This window comes from Bos taurus, chromosome 1 (genome assembly GCF_002263795.3).
Source record: "Bos taurus isolate L1 Dominette 01449 registration number 42190680 breed Hereford chromosome 1, ARS-UCD2.0, whole genome shotgun sequence".
Classification (NCBI taxonomy): domain Eukaryota; kingdom Metazoa; phylum Chordata; class Mammalia; order Artiodactyla; family Bovidae; genus Bos; species Bos taurus.
The window spans coordinates 157,229,839-157,256,836 of NC_037328.1; the positions used below are offsets into that span (position 1 = coordinate 157,229,839).

Here is a 26,998-nt window from a genome sequence, read left to right on the forward strand (position 1 = left end):
GTAGTTTTCTCCTCAGTGGGACCCACACTGCGGAGAATTAGCAAAGCTGACGCTACATGTAACTGCAGTTGTGGGGTTTGTCCAAATGTGGCCAGCCATGCTTTTCTGGCTCAACATTGGAAAATGGTTTTTTGAGATAGTACCTTCAGAATCAAGTCCATTTATATCAGGCAGAGCTATTGATGAATCAGATTAGGATTCTTTATCAGCCACAAGATAAAATAAGCCAGAGGATAACCGTTGGAAGGTAGAAGGTATATAAGCGAGGAAGAAAATAGGAGACTCAGTCTCTTATGATTTAGGGTAATAATTTGCTCAGTAGCGGACACATTCTACTGAGCGGACAGTGTTTTCTGTCGTGACTTGTTCTGGAAAGTGTGTGGCTGTCCAGAGAGTGCCGACGGGCGGAGCTGAGCTTGTCTGTTTTGGGTTTTGGCTGCCTTATGCGGCTTGTGGGATCTTAGTTCTGCAGCCAGGAATCAAATCCGTGCCCCTGCATTGGGAGCTCGGAATCTTAACCACTGGACCCCCAAGGAAGTCCTGGAGCTGAGCTTCTTGGTTATGAACATGGTGGCTGCTGTTATCTTTATAACTTCAGATTTCCTTTAAATAACAGGAGTACTAGTGATTACGAGGAGAAGGAAATGGCAACCCACTCCAGAGTTCTTGCCTGGAGAATCCCAGGGACGGGGGAGCCTGGTGGGCTGCCGTCCATGGGGTCGCACAGAGTCGGACACAACTGAAGCGACTTAGCAGCAGCAGCAATTATGAAATACAGTATAACCTTTTCTAGTATTGTGAAATGAATCTATATAAACAGTTAAATACAGCTATTCTGATTGTGTTTGATAATTTATCCCTCAGCTAAAAAGTTGCCAAAGAATGAACCACAGAATCCAGGAGCAAATTCTACCAGAGGAAGAGGAGTAGACCTCACCGAGCCCACACAGCCCACCAGGAGTCAGTGCTGTAGTAACTAACCCTCCAGCGTAAACTCCCGAATGTTCTTCTGCTTCCTAATTGTTAATAAGAGTGGAATTGGAGCATTTAACCAGCCCAGTATGACTTCCAAAAAGAAGAGACTTAACAATAGTCAAGTTTCTAATACAGAATTATTTTCAGTGTTTTGACCCTAATCTTTAGTGGCATGCGTGCGGCCCTCTGAACGTGTCTCGGCAGTGGTGGCGGGGAGCCGTGTGCACGGCTGTCTCCTTGGGAAGTTAGCGGGGCTCACTGCTCTTCTCCAGGGATGTAGACAAATGACTCTGAACCCACAGTGAACCAGCCAGTTCTGTGAAAAAAATTTGGAACTTACTCATTTGGGCTTTTCAGAAAAAACTTCTGCTCTGGAAGGAGGTTCTAAAGATATTTATGCTTAGCTGCCATACCCAGGCAACCTGTAATTCCTCTTAGTGTCCTTATTTAAAGTATACATTCCACATTTTAACAAATTCGCCACAAGGAAACAGTCCCACGACTTCAGTGGGAAAAGATGAACGTTAGTGGCATCTAAATTACAGCTGATCCTGTTGTTTTTAAAATGGAATAAAGTGCATCTTAAAGGATAGTGTTCCCTTCAAATATGTGAGTTCTTCAGCAAAAAGGAAACAAACCAGGTGTCTGTGATTTCTGTGTAATCACTGCTGGCCATCACATAGGTCTTGTTTGGGTGTAGGGAGGGGCCTTTGTGCCCTTTGGACATAAGTATAGTCAGTGCACTAACAATTATGTACATTCAAGCTTGATTATTTTAAATCCGCTCTTCAGCTGCGCTGTAAATAGGGTTCTGCATTGTAGTCTCCATGTATGTTTATTACTTTTCGGTAATATTTAAGAGTTGCTTAAAAGTATACAAAATGTACAGTTACTAAAACAGCTAATTTTTTCCTTTTCTCCCCCTTTGAAAGGAAGGGGCTTCAATTGTTCCTACCTGGCTAGAACCATTATAAAAAATGTACCAGTAATTTGTAACATAAGTATTGGATATGTTAGTAGCAATCTTGCAGCCTTGTTTTCCAAAGTTCATTTTATTTTGATCAGTATATTGCACTAACTGTTTTAGGCATTTTCATTATATGAAATCTACCCTGTGTCAGAGATGATTTAATCTATTTAAGTGTTGAACTGCTAGCGGAACTTGTACACTTACAGTAATTCAGAATTAGTAAGGAGAACAGTTCACCAGTGTTTAGTTTTATATTGAGGTGCTCAGGTTGGAATAAAGTGGTATTAAAAAGCAAGTACTGGTTCTTCTCTTTTTTCACATGAACATATACAAATGGCATTGTGTTACCTGAAATCTGCTTTTATATTTTCTTTACTGCATTCTTAAAAATGGATGCATTGTTCTGGTACCTGGTTCCCTGAAGAACTGTCTCCATGCTTCGCTTCTCTGGATAGCCAGCGCTCTCATGGCAGCAGCTGATGCTCGGCTCCGCTGAGCAGTATCACCATGACTGTGATGCTGTCTCTGGAGCCAGCCACTAGAGCAGCGTTGACGAGCTCATGGCTGACGTACGCGGCAGCGCCCTCGTAGAAACTCTGACTGCCTGGTCCTCCCTGTCTTTCTCTTGAGTCTTTCGGCTCTCTGTCCACACTGGTCAGTCCGCCGGTTCCTTCCTCACTGCAGGGATCACGAGTAGTCTTTTTTGGTGGAGACAGTCCTGAACTTTCAGGGTCACAAATAGAATGTTTTGAAACTGACAGGTTTTCTTCTGAACTTCCAGTTGACGCCCGTTCTCCAGATTTGCGCTGGAACACTATGTGGATGTTAGTCTCTGATTTGGATGTGGTTTGTTCACTGATGGGGCAAAGCAGAGACCCTCTGGGTGGTGACGGTTGGTTCCCCGTGGCAGGACCCCGTGTTTCTCTGTGTGCTTGGAAAGCCGACATGGCGAGCGCAGTGACCTCCTTTGTGTCCAGGACTCCCCAGAGCCCGTCGGTGCCCAGGATAAGGAACTGACACAAGTCATCTATGGGCACAGAAACCGTCTGAGGCGCTGGGATGATGAATCTTTTCAGCTTGAGATTCCCGTGGAAGCCAAGCCCTCGTGTGGTGGTCGTCTGCCCCTGGAGGAGGCCGTGCGGTGCGTTGGCGCTGATGACCGCACCCTGCCGGAGCACCCGCCTCCTCTCGTCCAGGTTCCGCGTGCTGTGCTCTTTGGTTAAGCAGAAGCCTTTCCCATTTCTGCATAAGACTGCTTGCACATTACCTAAAAGATGTTTAAAAATTGGTCCTAGAGATTTATAACCCGTTGTATCAAACACTGTTAACGTCATTAATTTGTTTCAGAGTATAGACAGAAAGCAGGCCATTAAAAAAATTTTTTTAAATATATGTAATATTCACATCATTATTAGATTTATAGTAATTCAGATTTCAAACTGGAAGGCTCATTTATTCCTCTTAGCAAACTTAGTGTTTAAAATATATTTAGTATTGAAACAACAAACTACAGATAATGCAAATCTTTTTATGAAGCAGTTTCTGAGTATTATATATAGAATCAAGAATTAAACTTTTTTCTAATCTATATATATTCCATAGAGCAGACATTTTGTTAATATTTTGATAAATGCCTTTTCAATTAAAAACACAAGCTGATTTTTTTTCTAGGAGTGGAGTTTGATAATTTTTTAACTGGTTAAACTTAAAACCTGAATATATTATAGGTATGGATGATTAAAAAATTATAATGCCACTGTTAGTATCCATCTTACTGGGTTTGTTATGTGTGTTACAATTCAGTCAGCCAGGCCTGGGAAGAGAAAATAATGTGGCGTTAGTGTGTGAAGTGGATAACATTTAGCCAACATTAAACCCTTTGATTGAAAACTGAGGTCTTACAGTTTGTTCATGGTTCAGACAAACCTGTCATGTGTGTTTTATTGAAATCCTAAGAAAATTTAAATGTCATCCTTTGAGACAGTTTGAAGGATGGTTGTATTACCAAACTTTTCTTTGGTATACAAAAAAAGAAATTTTTGTTTTTCATTTGTTAGGAAAAACTGATCTTCCCAAAGTTTTTAGGAACATAATTGTATGTTTATAATACCTATGAGAATTAATATTCCTGGAATCACAGGCAAAACTTACATTAAAATATTCTGATTTCAAGCATGGTACTGTACCTGGAGTCAGAATTTTGTTGTTGCAGCCCCTAGTTTCGAATCCCCTCATACTTCAGGTAAAGGGTCTTAGGTGTCAGAGGGTAAGTTTCATACCCCTAATCTGGACAGAGCCTGAGTTGGTAAAGCATTAGCTCGGGCATAGAGGGAGCCTGTTGGCTTATTTACATAATGGAAACTGCTAATATCTACTAAGCATTAGATAATAGTACCTAATAATAATAATAGCTACTGAATGGGACCAAAAGATGATTACGTGGACAATTTTGGAAACTTGATAACTGTAAACGATAGTCTTCAAAACTGCATGACCTCTTCTATTTATTTGTGGTTTGGTTATTAATGATTTCTGTTAACTTTTCTGCTGGTCATTCTGTTTACACCCTGCAGAAGATAAATCAGTAAAATAATTCTTGGCTTTTGCTAGTTGCAAATTATGATTGTGCCGACAGAGTAAATGAACCGTTGTGTTAGCAGGACACACGGCTCAGTCCCTCTTCTACATTAGGAAGTTTCTTTGTGTGCCTGCACATGGAAACGGTGCTACCGGAGCTCTGAAACGGGGCTCACAACAGTGAATCCACCGGCTTCCTGGATGTGTTATCTGCATGTGGCTCGCCAGAGCTCACTCAGCAAAAAGCACTGTCGTCTCTGTGTGGTTTGAAAAGAACTTAATACGATTATCTCGTTACAGCGGAAGGGGATCATTGGTGTTTTGATTTTCGTGGCCTGTGCAGAGAGCTTGGTAAAGATACGTACTGCCGTTTGCCTTTTTTTTTTTTTTTTTGATTGTTGTGCTACAGAGTAGGAAATGCCGTTTTGGTTGATTTTATTATTGTGAACATCCCTGAGCTCAGCACAAATAAATTTTCAGAAATTGAGGACACAAGTAATGGCTTCAGGTTTTGTCCTGCCATTGACTTGCATGAGTGAGTTGTTTAATTCCTTTGACAATTATTTAATTCCTTTATTCAGCGCTGCCTTCTGAATACCTCACAGCCTTACCTGTGTGACTTTGCATGAAGGAAGGAGGGGTACCCGCTGTTTCTCAACTGTTATGTATAACTCAGGAAATATGGGATGATAAGGAAGATTACTCAGGCCCTGGAAGAGTATTCCTGGCACGCAGGATGGAAAGTGGATGGGCAGCTGGTACTTGGATCTCCTGAACCTTGGGCTGCTAAGCTGTCGGCTGCAAACGGAGTTGCTGAAAGCCATTGACTACATTGTTGAGAGCTAGAGTGAAATAATGAGCAAAAAGCTTCAAGGAAAATAGGAAATTGGAGGGAGATTTAAAAATAACCCTCAATGTCCACGTGTCTTGGAGAATTGAGGCAAAAGAGAAGAGCGAGGTTTGGCAGTTTGAGAGCACGATTGCCTTTCAGGAAGGGCCCCTGTGAAGCCTGGAGGAAATGAGGAACGCGGTGAACTGTGATGACCCTCACCCAACGTGCGGTGAACCAGCAACACGGAGAGTTCAAATCCCTAGACAGGAACCTACTAGCTTTCAATAGCTGGAGAGACAGTGCTCTTCAGAGCAAAATAGAGCAGGGGGACTAGAAGGCCACGTGTGCAGGGACATTAGTCAAATGGGAATTAACTGCTTTGAGAGGACACGGGAGCCTTTTTAAGACCGTGTGCGTATTCGTTATGCAAAAGGCAGGGAGGTAGCTGTCCCTGCAGCTACCAGGGTGTCTCCAGTTTATGAAAAGGAAGCGCCCCTAGCATGCCTGAGGGCCCCGGGATAAAAAGACGGCTTGGTTCAGAAGCAGGACTGGGGACCAGAACCTGACATATGGGACATCAGTCCCAATTTTGTCCGTGTGTCTTTCATTAAGGTACTTTATTTCTCTGAGTGACATTTAATTATTAAGTAGACAGTTTTGAATGTACATCCAAAAAGATTCCTTTGTTTTTGTAAGATGTGTAAGCACGAAACTCACCTTCAGCATTTTCCGTCTGGAGTCTAAAGAGTACTTAACACTTCATCCTCAACCATCTGTCAAATATTTGTTGTGTATATATGAGTCCACCACCAACCCACCCCTTAAAAAGGAAGGTGGGGAAGGGAATGTCTACAAAAGGTGAATGTTTTTTAAGAATGCAGTGCTTTTTTTGTTTTTTGGTTTTTTTTCTGCTTAAGATGACTGGAGTTGAATTATGTTTTAGGGGAAAAGATGGGGCTGGAAATAATTTTAAAAGAAACTTACTAAACCATCTTTAAGAACAATCATTTCTAGATAGAATCACAACACATGAAAATATCTGCAAACACAGTGTCAGTCATGAAATGAGAAAGGAGAGGACCTGGGAGTGAAGGGACACCCCAGACGCAGGACGCTGCAGGCAAAGGAGCTGAGCAGAGGGGCAGTAGTGGGCAAGGGCACGCTTGGTCTCTGCACCTGGAGTGAGCTCACGGGAGGACACACCAGGACACTAGGAAACAAGTCGTTAAAAGGAACGATGAGCAAGAATGTATCATCCAGACAAAGATACTGGGATAGCAGATACATAAAACACTTCAGTATCAGGAAGGAACAGAAGCTGTAGCGCCTGAACCCCAGAGTGTTCCAAGAGCACAAGCCAGCCCTTAGCTGAGAGTGCTTGCTGAGCTAAATGAGTGGCCTTGGACTTGCCACAGGATTACGGAACAGGAAACGAAGCCTAGGACTTGTTTAGCTTGGGGAGACTAGTGGTTCCCAGCAAAGCTAGGGCCACAGACGACAGTGCCCTCACTGAAACACCGAACAAAAATATATGCCCCTCGTCCACCCTCCCAGACTACCACAAAAATGAACTATTTCAAAATCGATGCTGAACGGTGGAGGAAAGAAAGGGAACCACAAAGCATTTGGAAGCACAACCTTTGTGTATTTGTAGTCTGGAAATGCTCAAATTGATCGTTTTAAGTCAGATTGACAGTGTTAACAGGCAGGGATCAGGCGATGGTCAGTGTGTAGTTGAGATGACAGAGGCCTCAGTTAAATCCTCCCAAGTATTAATATAGGGAATTTCTCTGCTTCCGGCCAAGATACAGTAACAGTAACTGGACTTAGCCTCTGATCTGTGTTGAGGAGACAGAACTGAGAGTCCAGGGAGACCAAGGCAGCCAGACTTCACCAGGGAAAGAACCAGAGGGAAGGGTGCTCAGAGACGGCCAGGGGCCTGCAGAGACGCGTCCCCGGGTGTCAGCAAGGCCCTGATCCATGCGTGTGAGGAAGCCCCGGGCCTAGCACTGGCAAAGAGCTATCAGACCCATCAGCAAAACGTGGCTGAGGACACAGCAGTCAGACTAGAAAAACACCTGTGGGTCACTGAGTAGTGTACTGAGGAAGGGCTTGCCTCAACCTGAATTAGACATTGCTCTGAATTTATCTGACAAATTGTAAAAGTAGAATCTGAAACAATCAAATGTTTCTAGTAACTCCACCCTAGAACAAAGCTAGGGAAGTTAAAAAAAAAAAACCCATATACTACCCCCATTATAAGACCTGTGAATATGATTTTATTTGGAAACAAATCTTTACAAGTGAAATTAAGTTAGGGTTTTGAGATGGATTATCCAAGTTGATTCTAAACCCAAAAAGTATCGTCATAGAAGAGACACAGAGGGAGAAGAGCAGAAAGTCAGCGAAGACAGAGGGATCTCCCCGGGAGTCTAGTGGTTAAGACTGCTTCCAGATGCGGGGGTGCAGGCTCATTCCCTGGTGGCGGAACCAAGATCCCATCCCACATGCCAAGTGCCTGCCCCTTCCCCCCAGAAAACAGGAAGATATCGGGAGAGTTTTTGGCTGGGATACCGGTTTTTGGCCCAGATACTGGGAGTATGGGACTTCCCTACCGGCTCAGTTGGTAAGGAATCTGCCTACAATGCAGGACACCCAGGTTCGATCCCTGGGTCAGGAAGATCCTGGAGAAGGGAATGGCAACCCACTCCAGTATTCTTGCCTGGAGAATCCCATGGACAGAGGAGCCGGACAGGCTACATACAGTCCATGGGGTTGCAGAGTAGGACACGACTGTGCGACTAACTTTCACTTTTGCAGCTACAGGCCAAGAAGTACCTGGACCCAGTGGAAGCTGAAAGAGGCAAGGAAGAACTCTTTCCTGGAGAATTCAGGGGAGCACGGCCTTGGAAACACTTTGATTGGGAGCATCTAGTCTCCAGAACTGTAAGAGAAGGGAGTTTTGTTGTGTTAAGCTGCCAAGTTCAAAATAATTTGTTACGGCAGCCCTGAAAAACTAGAACACAAAGCGTGCAAATAAGTTGGGAAATAACTGCCCATAATAAAGCAAAAAATCCATTGAAACCAATGCAGAACTGACAGAGATATTGGAATCAGTAGGAAGAACTCTCCAAGTTGTAAGTGGAGTGCATTTGTTCAGGAAGTTACGTATAGGCATGGAAAGTGAAAGAAAGTCAAAGTGAAGTTGCTCAGTCATGTCCGACTCTCTGTGACCCTATGAACTGTACTTCGCCAGGCTCCTCTGTCCATGGGACTTTCCAGGCAAGAATACCGGAGTAGATTGCCATTCCCTTCTCCAGGGGATCTTCCTGACGCAGGGCTCGAACTCAGGCCTCCAGCATCGGAGGCAAACTCTACTGTCTGAGCCACCAGGGAATCCCATAGGCCTGGAAGATAATGTCAAAAGTCAAACTTCTGAAGATAAAAAATACAAAATATGAAATGAAATGTGGGTTTCCCTGGTGGCTCAGTGGTAAAGAATCTGCCTGCCAAGGCAGGAGACATGAATTTAATCCCTGGTCCCAGAAGATCCCACAGGCCGTGGAGCAACAAGCCTGCGCGCCGGAACATCCAAGCTTGTGCTCTGGAGCCTGCAAGCACCTGCGTGCCTGAGCCCAGGCTCCGCCAGAGACGCCACCGCCTGAGAAGCCAGGCACCACCGCTGAGAAAAGCCTGTGCGGCAACGAAGACCCAGCACGGCCAGAAATAAATAACACGAAAGAGGCACTGGATATGATTAACAGCAGATTCACTATCCCAGAAGAAAACGTTAGATTATTGCAGAGTAACGCGAGTGAATGTGTGCGCAGTCACGTCCAACTCTTTGCAAACCCGAGGACGATAACCCACCAGGACCCTCTGTGCATGAGGTTTTCCAGGCAAGAGTACTGGAGTAGGTTGTCATTTCCTAGTCCAGGGGATCTTTCCCAGGGATCAAACCTGAGTCTCCTGCATCTCCTGCAATGGCAGGTGGACTCTTTACCACTCTGCCACCAGGAAAGCCCATTGCAGAGTAAGGATCTCTGAAAATCTGCTCCTCAGTAAAAGGACGGAGAGCACTGTGAAAAGCTGTTAAAGTCAACTTTTCTAGAATGCCGGAAGTTGACCAAAGGCTTGCAAAAAGCTGAGCATTATTGAAGAGAGACAGCTTAAAGTAGGCATTAATAAAAATAGAAGTGTTCATGGCCTTGTAACTTGACCTACTCCAAACCTTTTCTCTTCAGCTCTGCAGTAGCCTTGAAAACCAAAAGTTTTATAATGAAAATCAACAGTCCAGTCTAGAAGCCTCTACAGGGGAAAGAATGGCTTTGGACCTCCCTAAAAATCTACCCTCAGAGAAACCTCACTATTTGGACTTTTTGCAGTTACCTGAAGAAAGCTCCATTCTCAAATCTTGTCATCATTTGATCTGACTCAGAGCTTACTCTGTGCAAATAACTGACCCTCAGTGTGTTTGCCAGGCTTCCCAAATGATGTTAGTGGTAAAAAAATCTGTCTGCCAATGCAGAAGATAAAAGATATGCAAGTTCGATCCCCGGGTTGGGAAGATCCCCTGGAGGAAGGCATAGCAACCTACTCCAGTATTCTTGCCTGGAGAATCCCGTGGACAGAGGAGGCTGGTGGGCTACAGTCAAAGAGTTGGACATAACTGAGCAACTTAGCAGTGTGTTTGCTGAGAAGAATCAGCAGCAACGGTTTCAGAGCACAGCTGCCTGAAGCACTGATCCCAGCACCCAGTAAACTTCGTAAGAAACAGCTGAATGATGAGACTCTGTAGAGGGTTTTGAAAAGCTCAAATATATTCCCGGGAAAATAGAAAAGGGTGCACACGCAGCAGGCTGTGGGCCGGCCCGGGACTCGAGCGGCCCCTGACGACTCACCTGTGGATGGTCTTCAGGACAGACCTCAATAGGAAGTAAAAGCTTAGGCAGCGTTTTAAACCCCCTGCTATTGTTTACAAGACAAAGATACCCCCTCAGAAAGACTGGAAGCCATATGTATTAGTACTAGGTGTTTAAGGAAACCATCATCTAGTTCTTGCTGCTGCTAAGTCGCTTCAGTCGCGTCCGACTCTGTGCGACCCCATAGGCGGCAGCCCACCAGACTTCCCCGTCCCTGGGATTCTCCAGGCAAGAACACTGGAGTGGGGTGCCATTGCCTTCTCCAATGCATGAAAGTGAAAAGTGAAAGTGAAGTCTCTCAGTCGTGTCCGACTCTTAGCGACTTCATGGACTGCAGCCCACCAGGCTCCTCTGTCCATGGGATTTTCCAGGCAAGAGTGCTGGAGTGGGTGCCATTGCCTGAACACTAACAGTGGCACCCACTCCAGTACTCCTGCCTGGAGACTCCCAGGGAGGGTCCATGGGGTCGCTAAGAGCTGGCCACGACTGAGCAACTTCATTTTCACTTTTCACTTTCGTGCATTGGAGAAGGAAATGGCACCCCACTCCAGTGTTCTTGCCTGGAGAATCCCAGGGACGGGGGAGCCTGGTGGGCTGCCGTCTATGGGGTCGCACAGAGTCAGACACGACTGAAGTGACTTAGCAGCAGTAGCAACATAACCAACCAAGCAGAGACTTTGTGTCTACACATGACACAGCATATAGACTCTAGAAAATTAGTTCTTTTTTTTTTTATGATCTTTACAAAGCATGCATTACCATTACACGACTTCTGTGCCTTCTTTTTTTTTTTTGCATTTCTGTAACTATTCTTGTGTTTCTTTTTTTTTTAATATAAATTTACTTATTTTAATTGGAGGTTAATTACTTTACAATATTGTATTGTTTTTCCATACATCAACATGAGAAAATTAGTTCTTAAAAGTCACAAACCAGTAGCACCAGTGGCCTGGTGAGGAAGGGCGTCTGTGTGAATGTGAACATCCACGTTTCAACAACAACAAAACAGAACAGGGAGACAGTCAACGAACGTCAAAGCACAGGCCATGCACAGAAGAGAAATAAATCAGCAGAAACTGTCCCTGAGGAATTCTAGGCACTAGAATTACAGTTCCCTCAAAAAACAAATGTTTTAGAAGTTATAAATATGTTTAAAGGAAAATATGGCTAAAAGTGAAAGCATGAGAACACTGATTCCCCCAACTTAGAAACTATCAATAAAGAGATGGCAATTATAACAAGCAAATCAAAATTCTGGAGTTGAAAAGTACAATTTCTTAAATGAAAAATTCAATAAAATGAACTCAGAATCAGATTTGAACTGGCAGAAGAATCAGCAAATTTGACTGATAAATTGAGGTTATCCAGTCTGAAGAAGAGAAGGAAGAAAGAACGAAGTAACGTGAACAGTCTCAGAGACTTGTGAGTTACCACCAGGTACATCCACATACACATAATTGAAGGAAGAGAGAGTGGGGAAAGAAGGTTTGAAGACATAATGGCCAGAAATGTCCCAAATTTGAATAAAAAGATCCAAGAAGCTCAAAAAACTCAAAATAGTATAAATTAGAGGTCAGTACTGAAACATGTCATAATCAAACTGTCAAAAAACAAAGGAAAAAAGAATATTGAAAAGAGCATGAGAAAAGTGACTCGTTACCTACAGCCAAAGGAATTCAGTAAGATCGACAATCAGTCTTATCAGAAACCACGGATGCCAGATGGCAATGGCATGACATAGTCAACAGGCAAACTATCCTTTCAACAGTGAAGAAAGTAACATGTTCCCAAGTAAACAAAGACTAGGAGAATTCACCACCGGCAGATCTGCCGAACGAGAAATAAAACGGGAGTCTTTCAGATTAAAATGAAAGCGCAGGACTGTACGTTGAACCCACCCGCCGAAAAAAAGGTTACTACTGTTGTCTCTCAGGATCAGGGAGCACTGGTTCTGGGACTCCCTGAAGATGTATCTGTGGGTATTCAAGATCCACCAAAATCTGTGGATATTCAAGTCCAACAGCCAGCCCCGCCCCCATATCTGCACATTCACAGATTCAGCCAACCGTGGATTGTGTAATAGGTATTTACTATTGAAAAAGTTTTGCATAGAAGTAAACCCACACCGTTCAAATAATGTTGTCAAGGCACAGCTGTATATAGCTAAATATAAAACAGTAAAAACTACTTTTTAACACTCTTCTTCTCCTGTCCTGCATGAGACAAAAATTATAAAACGTTTTTAGGCTTGTAGTGTGTAAAGATGTAATTCTATAAAGTACAAAGAAGGGTGGAGGAAACAGAGCTATCCTGGAGCAAAGACGTTGTATACGTCTTTTTGAAATTAAATTGGCATGAATCCAAGCCAAATTGTTTTTAAGATTTTATTATAATCGTCAGGATAGCCACTAAATTTGTTTAATATACAGGAAGAGAAACACAGGAATCAAAATAGAAAACTAGACAATATCTAATACAAAAGAAAGCAATAACGATAGAAAAAAGAGATAGAAAGCTAACAGCAAAATATCTGACATATATCCTACCCTGTAACTAATTACATTAAATCTAAATGAATTACTAACTTGAATCAAAAGGGAAAGATTAGCAAAATGGAACGACAAACGAACACGCCCAGTAGCAGGCTGAATAAAGTCCCCAGAGGTATCAGAACCTAACTTCTGGAGCCTGCAAGTGTTACCTAAAGGGCAAAGACTCTGAGGATGTGACTCTGACCCTGAGATGCTTACACGGGGTTGTCTGGGTGGGCTCTAAATGCCATCCCAGGCGGGAGGTTCGGCTGTAGACACAGAAGAGGGAAATGTGGAGGCACACCAAAATCTAGGGAATGCTGGCAGCCAGACCGAAGCTGGAAACGGGAAACAGATCCTTCCCACCCCCTCGGGAGGGGCGCTGCCGTGAAGGTATTGGGCCAGTCATGCTGAGGCAGAAGGTTTTGAACCCTGAGAGAATAAATTTCTGTAGTTTAAGCCACCAAGTTTATGATAAATTTGTAATAGCAGCCACAGGGAACGAAGAGAAGCAGTATCCAACTATAGCTGTCTAAGAAGACACTTGATTCAAAGACAAATAAACTCAAAGTACAGGCTGGGGAGAAAGGACTCTACCAGCGAATGTACTAAAGACCACGGAGACGTGCACTTTACCTGGATGACTTCTGTGCTTTGTGAATTATATGTCAGCAGAGCTATTAAAAATGAAAGTATTGGGGAAAAGGATCTAAGAGATCAAATGAAAATCCCTTATGTTTATAAGGACTAGTGTGGTTAATTAAAAACATAAAGTTTGTGGTTTATTTGACATTATGAAAAAAGTGTATGTTTCCATATCAATATGTTTGTTAGTATTCTAATCCTATGGGGATTAATTGAAGTAAAAGAGTACCAAAGGAAATTATAAAATGCAACGCAAATGAGAAGTGCTAAGAACAAAAAACCAAGAGTGTCTTTTGAAGACTCTTCCCACATGCACAAATTCAACATTTATTCAATGGCTTTATCACCACATTTGCATTTCACTATAAAGTGAAGTGGGTTTGTTTTTCTGTTTGTTTTTTGTTTTAATTTCAGAGTTAATGGTGATACTGGTATTTGATAAATTTCAAAGAAAGAAAAATGAATTTCCTTGCTAGCTTTATAGGTCGTATTTTATAAAATACAAAATATGCTCCTAATAAATTTGTGTCCAAATTTATGTTTTTGTAACTCACTTAAATTGCTTTCTTTTAGGAGCACTTTTATATTATAAATCATGACCTCCCTTTCACTCGTTGAATTTTTTTCCTCTACTTGTTTCTATTAAAATGAAAGATGCTCAAATGAAACCATTTTAGCACAATTAACACATTTTAACACAGTTATTCAACACAATTCCTGTAAGTTAGAGCCAACAAATGTTTGACCTGAAGACTAGAACCTGCCAAACAGCAGTGAGTGAGCTTGGAAATAATGAATCAGAGTAAACTCAACATTTGACGATGGCATCTCCTTACTGAATATCTCATAAATTTTCCTTTCATTTTCCAAGAACCCTGATATCAAACGATACATTCTAACAGAGGTCCCAAGTCCAAGGATGTGGGTCAGTTCCCAGGTAAGTCTGAAACCTGAGAATCCTCCACCCCTGAAGGAAACCTGCTCTCAAGCACTTTGGAACCTCAGGGTAGAACCTGGGAAATGGCAAAGACCCTAAGGAAACTGGCCATCGCACTTGCCTCCTTGGTTTTGCTTAATTTGGAGTCTTCATTTTGGGCACACAGCCAGAGCCAGGCCAGAAACAGGCCAGCTTCCAGGGGCCTTGGCATGTAGTGGTCTCGGTGGGTCTATCTAGCCCTGCTTTGGAGTCAAAGTCTTCCTCCCTGAGGCCTAGACTCTTCAGGCTCTAGAACAATCCCCTCAGAGGCAGCTTGATTTCCATCTCCAGTTCCTATTACCTCTGACACCTTAAACAGATAATTTCACCTCTCGAGTTTCCATTCTCTCATCTGGAAAATCGAGTCAACACCACTTAGAAATGGTGGCAGGGGTTGAGAAAGAGAGAGAACCAATGTTGTTTAAGGATCCAGACTTACAATTATCAGTCAATCAGTCCTAGAGATGGAATGCACAGTATTGGGAAGAGAGAGAACATATATATTTTAATTGTCAAACTTGCGAAGAGACTAGAACTTCCAGCCACTGAAAAGAAATGATAATTATGTAATGTGATAGACGTGGTAATTATTGCTACTATGGCAGTCATGTTACAATATAAAAATATCAAATTAACACGTACCTCTTAAACTGACAGAATGTTACATGTCAAATATGTATTTTTTAAAAGCGGTACTTAGATATCCTTAGACATGAGAATTCTTGGAAGACCATGTGAGAAATCACTCTATATTCAATATTAAATAAGTGGACATTGTCATTAGTAATAATTCTACCCAGGAAAGGGTGGCGGAACCCTGGTTAAGCATCTCATGGAACTCAGGTTAACTTGGCTGAAACTTTTTGACCTCCAGGCTTTCCATTTTGGCAAGCTCCTTAGCTAGAACTTTAGACTGCAGGTCAAAAGAGTTGCTTCTTGGACGTCCCTCACGGTTGGGAATCTGCCTGCCAATGCAGGGGACACGGGTTCGATCCCTGGTCTGGGAGGATTCCACATGCTGTGAGGCAAGTAGGCCCGATCGCCACAACTGCTGAGCATGAGCTCAGCAACGAGAGAAACCGACGCCGTGAGACGGCCTGGCAGCCCAGTGAAGGGCAGCCCTGCTCTCTGCACCTAGAGAGGACCCAGCACAACCACAAATAAACGCATGAATAAATACAAATTAAAATAAAAGTTTAAAAGAATTGCTTCTTGAAATAAAAGACTCCAGCCACATTTTTTGGAGAAGCATATATATGCCTAGGGGCTGGCCTGGTGTTCCAGTGGTTAGGACTCCCCCTGCCAATGCAGGAGACGCAGGTTCGATCCCTGGTTGGGCAACTGAGATCCCCATATGCCAAGTGGTGCAGCAAAAAAAGATGAAAAAAGAAAAAACCCACAGCTATAACACAGTCGTGAACGACTGTTTCCTCTAAGATGAAGCTGATGTGGCTGGCCAGTAAGCACAAGAATGACCTTTGCAAATGTGTTAGTTAGCGGAGTAACTGACCACTTTGAGCAGCTATATTAACACCACTCAGAGAACTGTCCTCTCTCCCAAAGAGGGGAGTGTGGGAAATGTTTTGGCTCCATTCAGATTAAGCAAGTGTAATAGATTCGCTTTGCCTTTATCAGCTGCTGTGTGACTGCCCCATTTAGAAAACTTCATATTTGGATCACATTGTTTCACATATGCGCCTCTTTGAGAAATAATTACAATTCATGTTGTGCCTGCAATCTGAATCTAAACTGCGGTTGTTGATCATTTCTTAAACTGGTCAATGAAATATCTAGGCATGAAAAAGTCATTAAATAATAGATCAGCAGATAATTCTGGAAGCATGAGAGGTTTTGCTGCCAGGAATAAAACATATTAAGATGTAGTCTTGCCACATTCAATATACATACCAGCATTTGCGATGTGTAGCACCCCAGTGGTGATTTGGGGCATCCCCGGGAAAAGGTGCCTATCTGCCAAAGCAGCAAGGTCACTGATTCTTCCCCAAGACCTCCTGGCTTCGGGACTCTCAACACTGCTTTCCAGTATGCAAGTGACTGCGGAACAGCCACTCCATCGGACCCTGGACGCTTCCCTCCTTCCAAGACGTAAAAGCCTGTCCATTCTCCAGAACGCTTTGGCAAAGGCTTTGTGTATGTTCTCATACACGCTTTTCATTCCTTTTGTCCTTTTCTTTTTGGAGGAGAAAGACTCTTCTATAGCTCTGTAGTCTTCACTAAACACTGTGTTGAAAGAATTGATTACTTTTTGCTCTTCTGAAGTCATCTGGTAGGAAGGATCAAGTCTGGAAAGTTGATGGAGTAGTAAAACTGGGAGTTCCATTGAGGTCAAGTCGGCTGCTGAGTCTCCGTGATGTCCATCAAACAAACCAAAAAAACACACGTTGGGTTTACTGCCAAAATTATTCACGACAATGAATTTATTATTCATGTCAACTCTCCATGTAGAATTCCTGTCTTTGCAAACAGCTGCTCCTTTAATTAACAGGTGACCGATTTTTTGAGGATGTATGGAGCTCTCGCAAATGTTCTGCATAATCTTATAGTATGCTGGTATCTGTCTCTTCCACAGTAGCTCAAAAGCATTATTAATGCTCTGCAAGGTTTTCTCGTTGAACGCAAAAGATGACAGCAGCTTAGTAATGACAGACTGTCTCTGGCCTATGATCGCTGAGAGCCCTGGTTTCTTCCCTCCCGTCCACTGCAAGCCCAGCGTGCTCAGAGCCATGTGCTGCTTCTTGTGGGAGAAAACTCCAGGCAGGCCAACCTCACGCTTGCAAATGGAGCAGGGGAATGTGAGCATCGCATTGTAGTCCTGCACTAGAGAGTGTTTCTCAGAGACTTCTTTTGATGGTCTCTTCTTCTTCCTTTTAAAATGCTTTCTTTTCCATGTCAGTGGGACTTCATACTCTGAATCAGCTGTTGGTTTTCTCGTGTACAACTGCCTTGCTTTCCAAAACACTCTGTGAACAGGATGAAAGATATTTACAGGCCTGAAATGAGGCAATTTGCAGTTTGCTTTGACTCCTCAAGATTTAATATTGATCTAACATATTCTGATTGCTCTTTCTGTGATTCCTCCTCCAAAACAGAGTACCAACCCAGGGAACTGGTGACTGGCCTGTGCAGGCCCGAGCGAAATTAGGCAAAATCTCTAGGAAGCCAGATAGACCTCTAAGAACAAATAGAGAAATCAGCATAATACTTTATCCGGGCAGGGGAAGGTATACGCTTGAGCCTTAGCAATGTGATTTCAAGTATGAGCATAATTACTTTTGTACTTAAATTTTTCCTAATAATAAAATAATTATATTATATAATATATATAATGTAAAGAGATATAATAATTTTTTTAAATACTTTTGTCCTAACTAAAGCATTCTCAGGAAAATGGGTGGGAGATGTACCTCATGCAGGCGCATTTAATGTGCTGCTCTTCCTATGTGTACTTAAATCCCTGCCGTGCACAGCTCTGCTGGATGTAGCCACTCATCCCTACGGTAACACTTCAATCACCAGTTTTCACCTCATAAATGCTCGTTGATCTGTTAGCCTATTAGCAAACTCTCCTGGCTTTGCCTCACCAACCAATTTTTGTTTTTCTTTTTTAATGGAAAATTTAAACAACACACAGGAATGGAAATATGTAATGAGCCCCCGTCGCCAACTTCAACCATTATTAACATTTTTTCACTCTCGTTTCTGTGTCCTCAGCCACACATTATTTCATTTTACTCATCTCTTTACCGGAATATTTTAAAGCACATCCTCCAGTTCTATCAATCTCACCCATCACTTCAGTACTTAGTCGGCTCACATCCACTTCTTCAGTGTCTACCACAGGCCGGCTGCAGAATCAAGCTGGTGTCCTGGCCTGCAGCGACGACGGGAGGAGTCTGTGGCCTCATCCACATGCTCATACGGAGAACCAGACAGCCCGCTGGAGCCGGAGCAGAGCCCCGTGACGAGGCCCGACCGAGGGCCCAGCCCTTCGTCTGCGCGGGAAAGGGGCCCGTGACAGCTGAGCTGACTCGAGAAACACTCAGTTGAGGAAAAGCAGCAAGGGCTCCGAGGCAAACCCACGGGCGACCAGTTAGCAGGCAGGAGCGGGAGGAGGGCCCAGCCAAGGAGCTGGACAGGCAAGCAGAGACGTACGGGAAAACGGCAAAGCTTTTCAGCTCTTCTGACCAAAGTGTATACCAAGTATCTTTTAACTGCTATTATTGCATAATGTTCATGTAAAGAATACAGTTTTTCTGAGGCTCGTTGAACTGTTTGGACCATCTACAGAGGATAGCCATGATACAACTCTCTCACACGGAGCCGTTCTGGGAAAGCAACATGCCCATTCGTTCATGCAGTAGGGGCCTGCCATTTGCCAGGGACTGTTTTATTTGCTCGGGACAGAGTGGTGAACAAAGGCACTGTCTGCGATGCAGCTTATAGCCTCATATGGAAACAGGCAATGACTGAAGGATCATGGAAACTGGTACCATCAGACAGAGAGAACTACTAGCATGAAAGAGTAGAATAAGGGTGGAGAGGACGTCCCCAGAGGCCCAGTGCCTAAGAATCTGCCTGCTAAGCCAGTGGACACGGGTTTGATCCCCGGCCGGGGAAGACCCCCTGCCGCTGGGCAGCTGAGCCCGTGGGCCACAGCTAGGAGCGCCTGGAGCCCGCGCTTTGCGGTGACTGAAGCCGCCTCAGGGAGAAGCCTTTGCTCGGGCTAGAGAGCAGCTCCCACTCACTGCAGCAGGGAAAGGCCCACAGGCAGAAGTGAGACCCAGTGCAGCCAAAAATAAATTAAAAATAGATAAAAACACTGTTAAGGAAAAGAATAAGGGTAGACAAAGAGGCGCTTCCGGGCGGTGCAGTGGTTCAGACTCTGAGCTTCCGATGCAGGGGCACCAGTTCAGTCACTGGTGAGAGAAGATCCCCCGTGCTGTGTGGCATGGCCAAGAAAGGAAAGGCAGAGAAGCAGAAGCGCTTGGCATAAGGCAGTCAGACGAATATAGCACTCTTCCATGAACATAGTCTACCAGGAAGTCGCGGTTTCGTTTGATGACTGAGAAAGTGGAGGAAAAAGAAAACTGCAGATATAACTGTTCACTAACTACATTTGTTATCCGATACAAATGGAAAAAAAGTTACCTGAAAGCACTGTTCGCCTCCATGCTCCTCTGGGATTGTCACCTTCCTTCGCCCTCTCTTCGCCAGTGTTCCGCGGCCCCTGTCCCTCCAACTGCCTGGCAATGGTGACCGTAGGAGTGGAGTGATGGGGATGCTGTTGACGGCAGGGGGACGGTCCCCTGACTTGGTCACGGACCTCCTCGTGTGGAATGTTTGCTGCATCATCTGGAACCTCAGTCAGAACTGACTCTGATTCTGAAGGACTATGAAGCAATAAGGGCACAAATTGTGCTAACAAACTTGTCTTTGAAATTTCTGAAAGAAGGATCATTCACTGAATATACTGCCTTATGCCTGCATGATCAGATCCAAAAAATGAAAGGAGTGCCTATCAATTCATGTCAGTTAATTGACTGCCAATTAAGTTGTGTTCCCACTCAGGGAAAAGGTATCTTGGGCCATCTCTCCAGGACATGCCTTCCTCCCTGTCCTGGAGGGCCTGTCTGCTCCATCCTGCTGCTGCAAATCTTTGCTTGAAAGTTATACCCTACCCCTCTTTTTCTGGGCTTGTTTCCTGAGGCTGCCTTCTTCCTGGCCGATACCTGTAGCTCTTAGGCTCTTTGAAGCTGCCCTCCCTGCAATGGAAGCACGGAGTTGTAACCTCTGGGTCACCAGGAAAGTCCTGTTTCCTAGGCTGTTAATCCCTAGGTGTATTCCACTTTTTCACCCTGAGCTGGATTGGAACTGGAGTCCAAGAGGAGCTTGTTTGCATATTGAAGGTTGGACAAGCCTGGCTACCCACTTGACATCACTACAGGCACATATCCCAGTCAACCCAAAGTTACGCGTCCAAAATGGAACTCACTACCTTTCCTCTGGGCTTCCCAGGTGGCGTGGTGGTAAAGAATCCACCTGCCAATGCAGGAGATGCAGGAGACTCGGGTTTGATCCCTGGGTCGGGAATATCCCCTGGAGGAGGAGAATCCTTGCCTGGAGAAGCCCATGGATGGAGGAGCCTGGCGGGCTGCAGGCCATGGGGTCACAAAGAGTCAGCCACCACTGAGCATGCACACACTGACATTTCCTCCAGAATCGCCTTCCACCGTTAACTTGCTGAGGCTGGAGACAACGTTGGCCTGGGTCCCTTTCCCTGTGGTTCTAGATTAGGGTTGGCGAGAAGGGAGCCTGGGGGCACCGCCCCTGAGCACCATCATGGCTCAGCGAGGCGACCGCAGTTGCAGAGGCGCCTGGCAGCATCCCGTTTGTCCGGTTCTCTCAGCACTGATGAATCCGCAGCAGCTCCTACCTCTGGAGCCCCGAAGGCGAACGCTCCCCGCAGACTCATCCGCCAGCATCCCTGTTCCACGGCTGGGCCTTCTCGGCTTCTCAGGCTTGTCGGGGACTCCTCTGTCCCTTCCCTGTCCCAGAGGTCCGCGTGCCCAGCTCCTTCCACAAACTGTGTAAGGTCAGATTTCAACAGTAAAATCTTCACTCCGTCACTCGTGGGCTTCAGCGTTACTGACTGGACCCGAGCTGACACGGGCACCACCATCTCACCTGTCCTCCCCTTCAGGACCGCGATCACACTCCCGACTCCCCACGTGGCCCCTCCACGCCGCGATCACCCCTCTCGGCAACAAAACACCCAACCTGCAGGACCCCCCCTGGGCGGGGACCGCCCTTTCCCCCTCCAGTCTGGCTGCTCCTCAGTGCAACCCCTCGGAGCACGCAGAGCTGACCCTGCTCCCTGAGCCTTGTGACCGATTTGCCCTTCTTCTTGGGATAAAATCCTTCAAGCTCCACCTCTTTCAAGTTCAGTTCAGTTCAGTCATTCAGTCGTGTCCGACTCTTTGGGACCCCATGAACCACAGCACGCCAGGCCTCCCTGTCCATCACCAACTCATGGAGTTCACCCAAACCCATGTCCATTGAGTTGGTGATGCCACCCAACCATCTCATCCTCTGTCGTCCCCTTCTCCTCCTGCCCTCAATCTTTCCCAGTGTCAGGGGCTTTTCAAATGAGTCAGCTCTTTGCATGAGGTGGCCAAAGTATTGGAGTTTCAGCTTCAACATCAGTCCTTCCAATGAACACCCAAGACTGATCTCCTTTAGGATGGACTGGTTGGATCTCCTTGCAGTCCAAGGGACTCTCAAGAGTCTTCTCCAACACCACAGTTCAAAAGCATCAATTCTTCATTGCTCAGCTTTCTTTATAGTCCAACTCTCACATCCATACATGACCACTGGAGAAACCCTAGCCTTGACTACACGGACCCTTGTTGGCAAAGTGCTGTCTGTCCGACGTGCCGTCTGTTCGACATGCCGTCTAGCTTTGGCTCCTGGTAACTCGTGTAGCTTCCTCGGCATCATTGCCACCCTCACCCCCTCCTTAACTCTTTCCTGGTTTAGGAAGAAATGGCATTTGGTTATTTTAATCTGAATTTCTTACTGTTCAATTAGGTTGCTTTAAGGTTTTTTTTTTTTTTTGGATGTGGACATTTTTAAAGTCTTTATTGCATTTGTTCCAATACTGTTTCTGTCTTGGTGTTTTGGCTGCAAGGCACGTGGGATTTTAGCTCACCAGCCAGGGATAGAAACTGTGCTCCCTGCGCTGGAAGGAGAAATCTTAATGACTGGACTGCCAGGGAAGTCCCTTCAACTTTTTTGGGGGGGGATTTTTTTTTGTTTGTTTTGTTTTCAGTTGGGCCTTCAGTTGCTCTTTAATCCGCACCACGTGTGCAGGTGTGCACATGTGCACTCCCAGCAGCTGCGTCGCCCCAGGCTGTGTTCGGGTGGGAAGGTTTCTGGGGCGGTGCCTTCAAGCAAGTCCTGGCCCCCCTGGGCTCCAGCCCCTGGGCGGGGTCCGGTATCTCTCCATATCTCCACATGCAGCCCTCAAGCCTGCTGGTGATTAGGGTTGTAGGAAACCCTCCTTACAAAAGTAACTTAAGAGCAGCTTATTTCCAGAGGCAAAAGTAGAGAAAACATACTCCTGAAATACTCTGCAAGGGAAAAGATGGGTCTACATCCACGTGGATTCTCAGTAGCTTCTTTTCTTCTAAAGTATATTTGCTGTCTGTTCTGTTTTTGTTGTTCACTAAATCCAAAATCACTGCAGATGGTGACTGCAGCCATGAAATTAAAAGACGCTTACTCCTTGGAAGGAAAGTTATGACCAACCTAGATAGCATATTCAAAAGCAGAGACATTACTTTGCCAACAAAGGTCCGTCTAGTCAAGGCTATAGTTTTTCCAGTGGTCATGTATGGATGCGAGAGTTAGACTGTGAAGAAAGCTGAGTGCAGAAGAATTGACGCTTTTGAACTGTGGTGTTGGAGAAGACTCTTCAGAGTCCCTTGAACTGCAAGGAGATCCAACCAGTCCATCCTAAAGGAGATCAGTCCTGAGTGTTCATTGGAAGGACTGATGTTGAAGCTGAAACTCCAATACTTTGGCCACCTGATGTGAAGAGCTGACTCATTGGAAAAGACCCAGATGCTGGGAAAGATTGAGGGCAGGAGTTGAAGGGGACGACAGAGGATGAGATGGTTGGATGGCATCACCGACTCGATGGACATGGGTTTGGGTAAACTCCATGAGTTGGTGATGGACAGGGAGGCCTGGCGTGCTGTGGTTCATGGGGTCTCAAAGAGTTGGACACGACTGAGTGACTGAACTGAACTGAAGTCCTGTCCAGCTCTGTGCAACCCCATGAACTGCAACACACCAGGCTTCCCTGTTCTTCACTATCTCCCGGAGTTTGCTCAAACTCATGTCCATTGTGTCTAATAATCAACTGGTTATTTTGTGTTATTTCTTTTATTGAAAAATGAAAACATATACTTCTTTTTATAAGATACAGAAGTATGTAAAGGAAAAATAAAGGTCTCTCTTCCCCCAAAGTTACTACTGCCAAAAATTAGGTGTGACTTATTCCAGGCTGGGTTCTAGGTATTTTCATACATGTGTACCTAAAAACATAGACATGATCTATTTTGAAATTTAGGTTTAATTTGTGTACGGTCAGTTGCAGAAATTCTAAAGGTACAGCCTGATGAATTGTGTAGGAATACACTTGTAGACTCCATGAGGTTTTGCTTTGTATATTTAAAAAAATAAGGTTGCAACATGATCATAGTATTAAACTAAAAACGTTTGCTGTCACTTGTGAGCAGTGATGATTTTTTAGCTCAGTACCTACCAACCTTCCCCATTTCTTTTTTTTTTTTTTTTGGCCGAATGTCTTGTGGAAGCAACAGTGAGAGCACAGAGCCCTAATCACTGAACCATCAAGGAATTCCCTCCACCGGACTGCACAGTCCACGGGATTCTCCAGGCCAGAATACTGGAGTGGGTGGCCTTTCCCTTCTCCAGGGGATCTTCCCGATCCAGGGATTGAACCAGGTCTCCCGCATTGCAGGCGGATGATTCTTTACCAGCTGAGTCACAAGGGAAGCCCCATTCTTTTTAACGCTGTATTATACTCCACAGCAAATATAAAGACGCTACCTAGGTTATTTAACCATTTACCTCTAACGAGGGAAGTGGCTGTTTCTGTTTTGCTTGCTGTAATAACATCACAATGAACATGAACATGGATGTCCAGCCATGGAAAGTCGACACATGGAGCGGAAAGGGCAGAGGCTCGGGGGCGGCACTCAGCTCCCAGCTTGCTGCTGGCTGGCTGGTCTCTGAGGTCATCTTGCTATTCTGGATCCCAGTTTCGTCAGTGCTTGAAGCAGGTGCTTCTCAGAACCTTGCTGACTGACGTGAAATGAGCGACATCTGCCCAGCACTGAGCGCCGCACAGCACAGATGCTCACCAGGCCCCTGCCGTCGTCATGAATACTGACTCGGGAATGTTCTGTAGCCCCCCGCGCTCCTCCGCCTCTGTGCGTCCATTGAATCCGCTCCCCCTGACGCGCTTTCGCCGGTTTCTTTCTGCTCACTTCCGGGCCTCCTGTGCTTGCTTTTTCTCATCAACCTGGCTCCATGTCATCTTCACCTACACACCCATGTAGATATGTACACACGTATGTACACAGACACACACGTTTAAAAAGCAACTTAAAGTAGAGAGTAGAGGACTCCCCTGGTGGTCCAGCGCTAAGGAACGCAACGGGCCAGGGTTCAATCCCTGGTCAGGGAACCAGATCCCACATGCTGAACCAAGGCCCAGAACGGCCAAATCAATGAACAGATATTCTAAAGGCAGAGAGGGAGCAGGCAGGGAGCATGACGCAGAGCAATTCAGAATCTGAAGCTTTAATATTCTTGAGAGTATCATGTGTGTGTCTTCTAAAATGACAACATGTACTGTTTGCCCAAATATAAACAAAAAAATAAGATAACTTAGCAAAGAATTACATAATTAATGCATAAAAATTAATTTGAAAAAATTCATATGAAAAAACTATAAAAAATAAAAGAACATGAAAGAAAACATGAATAAAGGCAGACTCATCTGTGTTTTGGACTGGAAAACAATATTATGTAGATATCACCATAAAAGGGAGAATATATGTACAACATGTGTAACTGACAAAGTATATAAATTCCGATTGCATGTATAATTGACAAGGTGTATAAATTCAGATGGATGCACAATTGTACTCATCTCACACGCAAGCAAAATAATGCTCAAAATTCTCCAAGCCAGGCTTCAACAGTACATGAATCAAAAACTTCCAGATGTTCAAGCTGGATTTAGAAAGGCAGAGGAACCAGAGATCAAATTGACAACATCCATGGGATCATAGAAAAAGCAAGAGAGTTCCAGAAAAAAACATCTACTTCTGCTTTATTGACTACACCAAATAAAAAGAAATGCAAAAAAGCAAAATGGCTGCTGAGAGGCCTTACAAATAGCTGTGAAAAGAAGAGAAGTGAAAAACAAAGGAGAAGAGGAAAAATATACCCATGTGAATGCAGAGTTCCAAAGAATAGCAAGGAGAGATAAGAAAACCTTCCTCAGCAATCAATACAAAGAAACAGAATGGGAAAGACTAGACATCTCTTCAAGAAAATTAGAAATTAAAAGGGAACATTTCATGCAAAGATGGGCTCAATAAAGGACAGAAATAGTATGGACCTAACAGAAGCAGAAGATATTAAGAAGACCTGGCAAGAATACACAGAAAAACTGTACAAAAAAGATCTTCACGACCCAGATAATCATGATGGTGTGATCACTCACCTAGAGCCAGACATCCTGGAATTCGAAGTCAAGTGGGCCTTAGGAAGCATCACTATGAACAAAGCTAGTGGAGGTGATGGAATTCCTGTTGAGAAATTTCAAATCCTAAAAGATGATGCTGTGAAAGTGCTGCACTCAATATGCCAGCAAATTTGGAAAACTCAGCAGTGGCCACAGGACTGGAAAAGGTCAGTTTTCATTCCAATCCCAAAGCAAGGCAATGCCAAAGAATGCTCAAACTACCGCACAATTGCACTCATCTCACACGCTAGTAAAGTAATGCTCAAAATTCTCCAAGCCAGGCTTCAGCAATACATGAACCTCGAACTTCCAGATGTTCAAGCTGGTTTTAGAAAAGGCAGAGGAACCAGAGATCAAATTGTTAACATCCGCTGGATCATGGAAAAAGCAAGAGAGTTCCAGAAAAACATCTATTTCTGCTTTATTGACTATGCCAAAGCCTTTGACTGTGTGGATCACAATAAACTGTGGAAAATTCTGAAAGAGATGGGAATACCAGACCCCCTGACCTGCCTCTTGAGAAACCTATATGCAGGTCAGGAAGCAACAGTTAGAACTGGACATGGAACAACAGACTGGTTCTAAATAGGAAAAGGAGTACATCAAGGCTGTATATTGTCACCCTGCTTATTTAACTTATATGCAGAGTACATCATGAGAAACGCTGGGCTGGAGGAAGCACAAGCTGGAATCAAGACTGCTGGGAGAAATATCAACCTCAGATATGCAGATGACACCGCCCTTATGGCAGAAAGTGAAGGAAAACTAAAAAGCCTCTTGATGAAAGTAAAAAAGGAGAGTGAAAAAGTTGGCTTAAAGCTCAACATTCAGAAAACGAAGATCTTGGCATCCGGTCCCATGACTTCATAGTAAATTGATGGGGAAACAATAGAAACAGTGACAGCCTTTAATTTCTTGGGCTCCAAAATCACTGCAGATGGTGACTGCAGCCATGAAATTAAAAGATGCTTGCTACTTGGAAGAAGAGCTATGACCAACCTAGACAGCATATTAAAGAGCAGACATTACTTTGCCAACAAAGGTCCCTCTAGTCAAAGCTATGGCTTTTCAACTAGTCATGTATGGTTGTTCGAGTTGGACCATAAAGAAAGCTGAGAGCTGAAGAATCGATGCTTTTGAACTGTGGTGTTGGAGAAGACTCTTGAGAGTCCCTTGGACTGCAAGATCCAAGCAGTCATTCCTAG

At 44.4% G+C, this 26,998-nt stretch overlaps 2 protein-coding genes across 4 annotated transcripts in view; one reads left to right on the forward strand and one right to left on the reverse strand.

The window, feature by feature from the left end:
- Window positions 1-2,240, forward strand: part of RAB5A (RAB5A, member RAS oncogene family) — a 33,539-nt gene extending 31,299 nt beyond the window's left edge. For all 3 annotated transcript variants that reach the window (XM_024991173.1, XM_024991178.2, NM_001076186.1), the window contains one exon: window positions 865-2,240. In XM_024991173.1, coding sequence (XP_024846941.1) covers window positions 865-980 — 116 coding nt within the window. In that variant the 3' untranslated portion in view covers window positions 981-2,240. The remainder of the gene's footprint in view (window positions 1-864) is intronic.
- PP2D1 (protein phosphatase 2C like domain containing 1) lies at window positions 1,265-19,812 on the reverse strand. Its single transcript, XM_024997204.2, has 3 exons — window positions 19,598-19,812; window positions 16,337-17,409; window positions 1,265-3,212 (listed from the first exon to the last, which is right to left on the reverse strand). The coding sequence occupies exons 1-3, from the start codon at window positions 19,618-19,620 to the stop codon at window positions 2,410-2,412; spliced, it is 1,899 nt and encodes a 632-aa protein (XP_024852972.1). The 5' UTR covers window positions 19,621-19,812; the 3' UTR covers window positions 1,265-2,409.
- Between the last annotated feature and the right edge of the window lie 7,186 nt (window positions 19,813-26,998).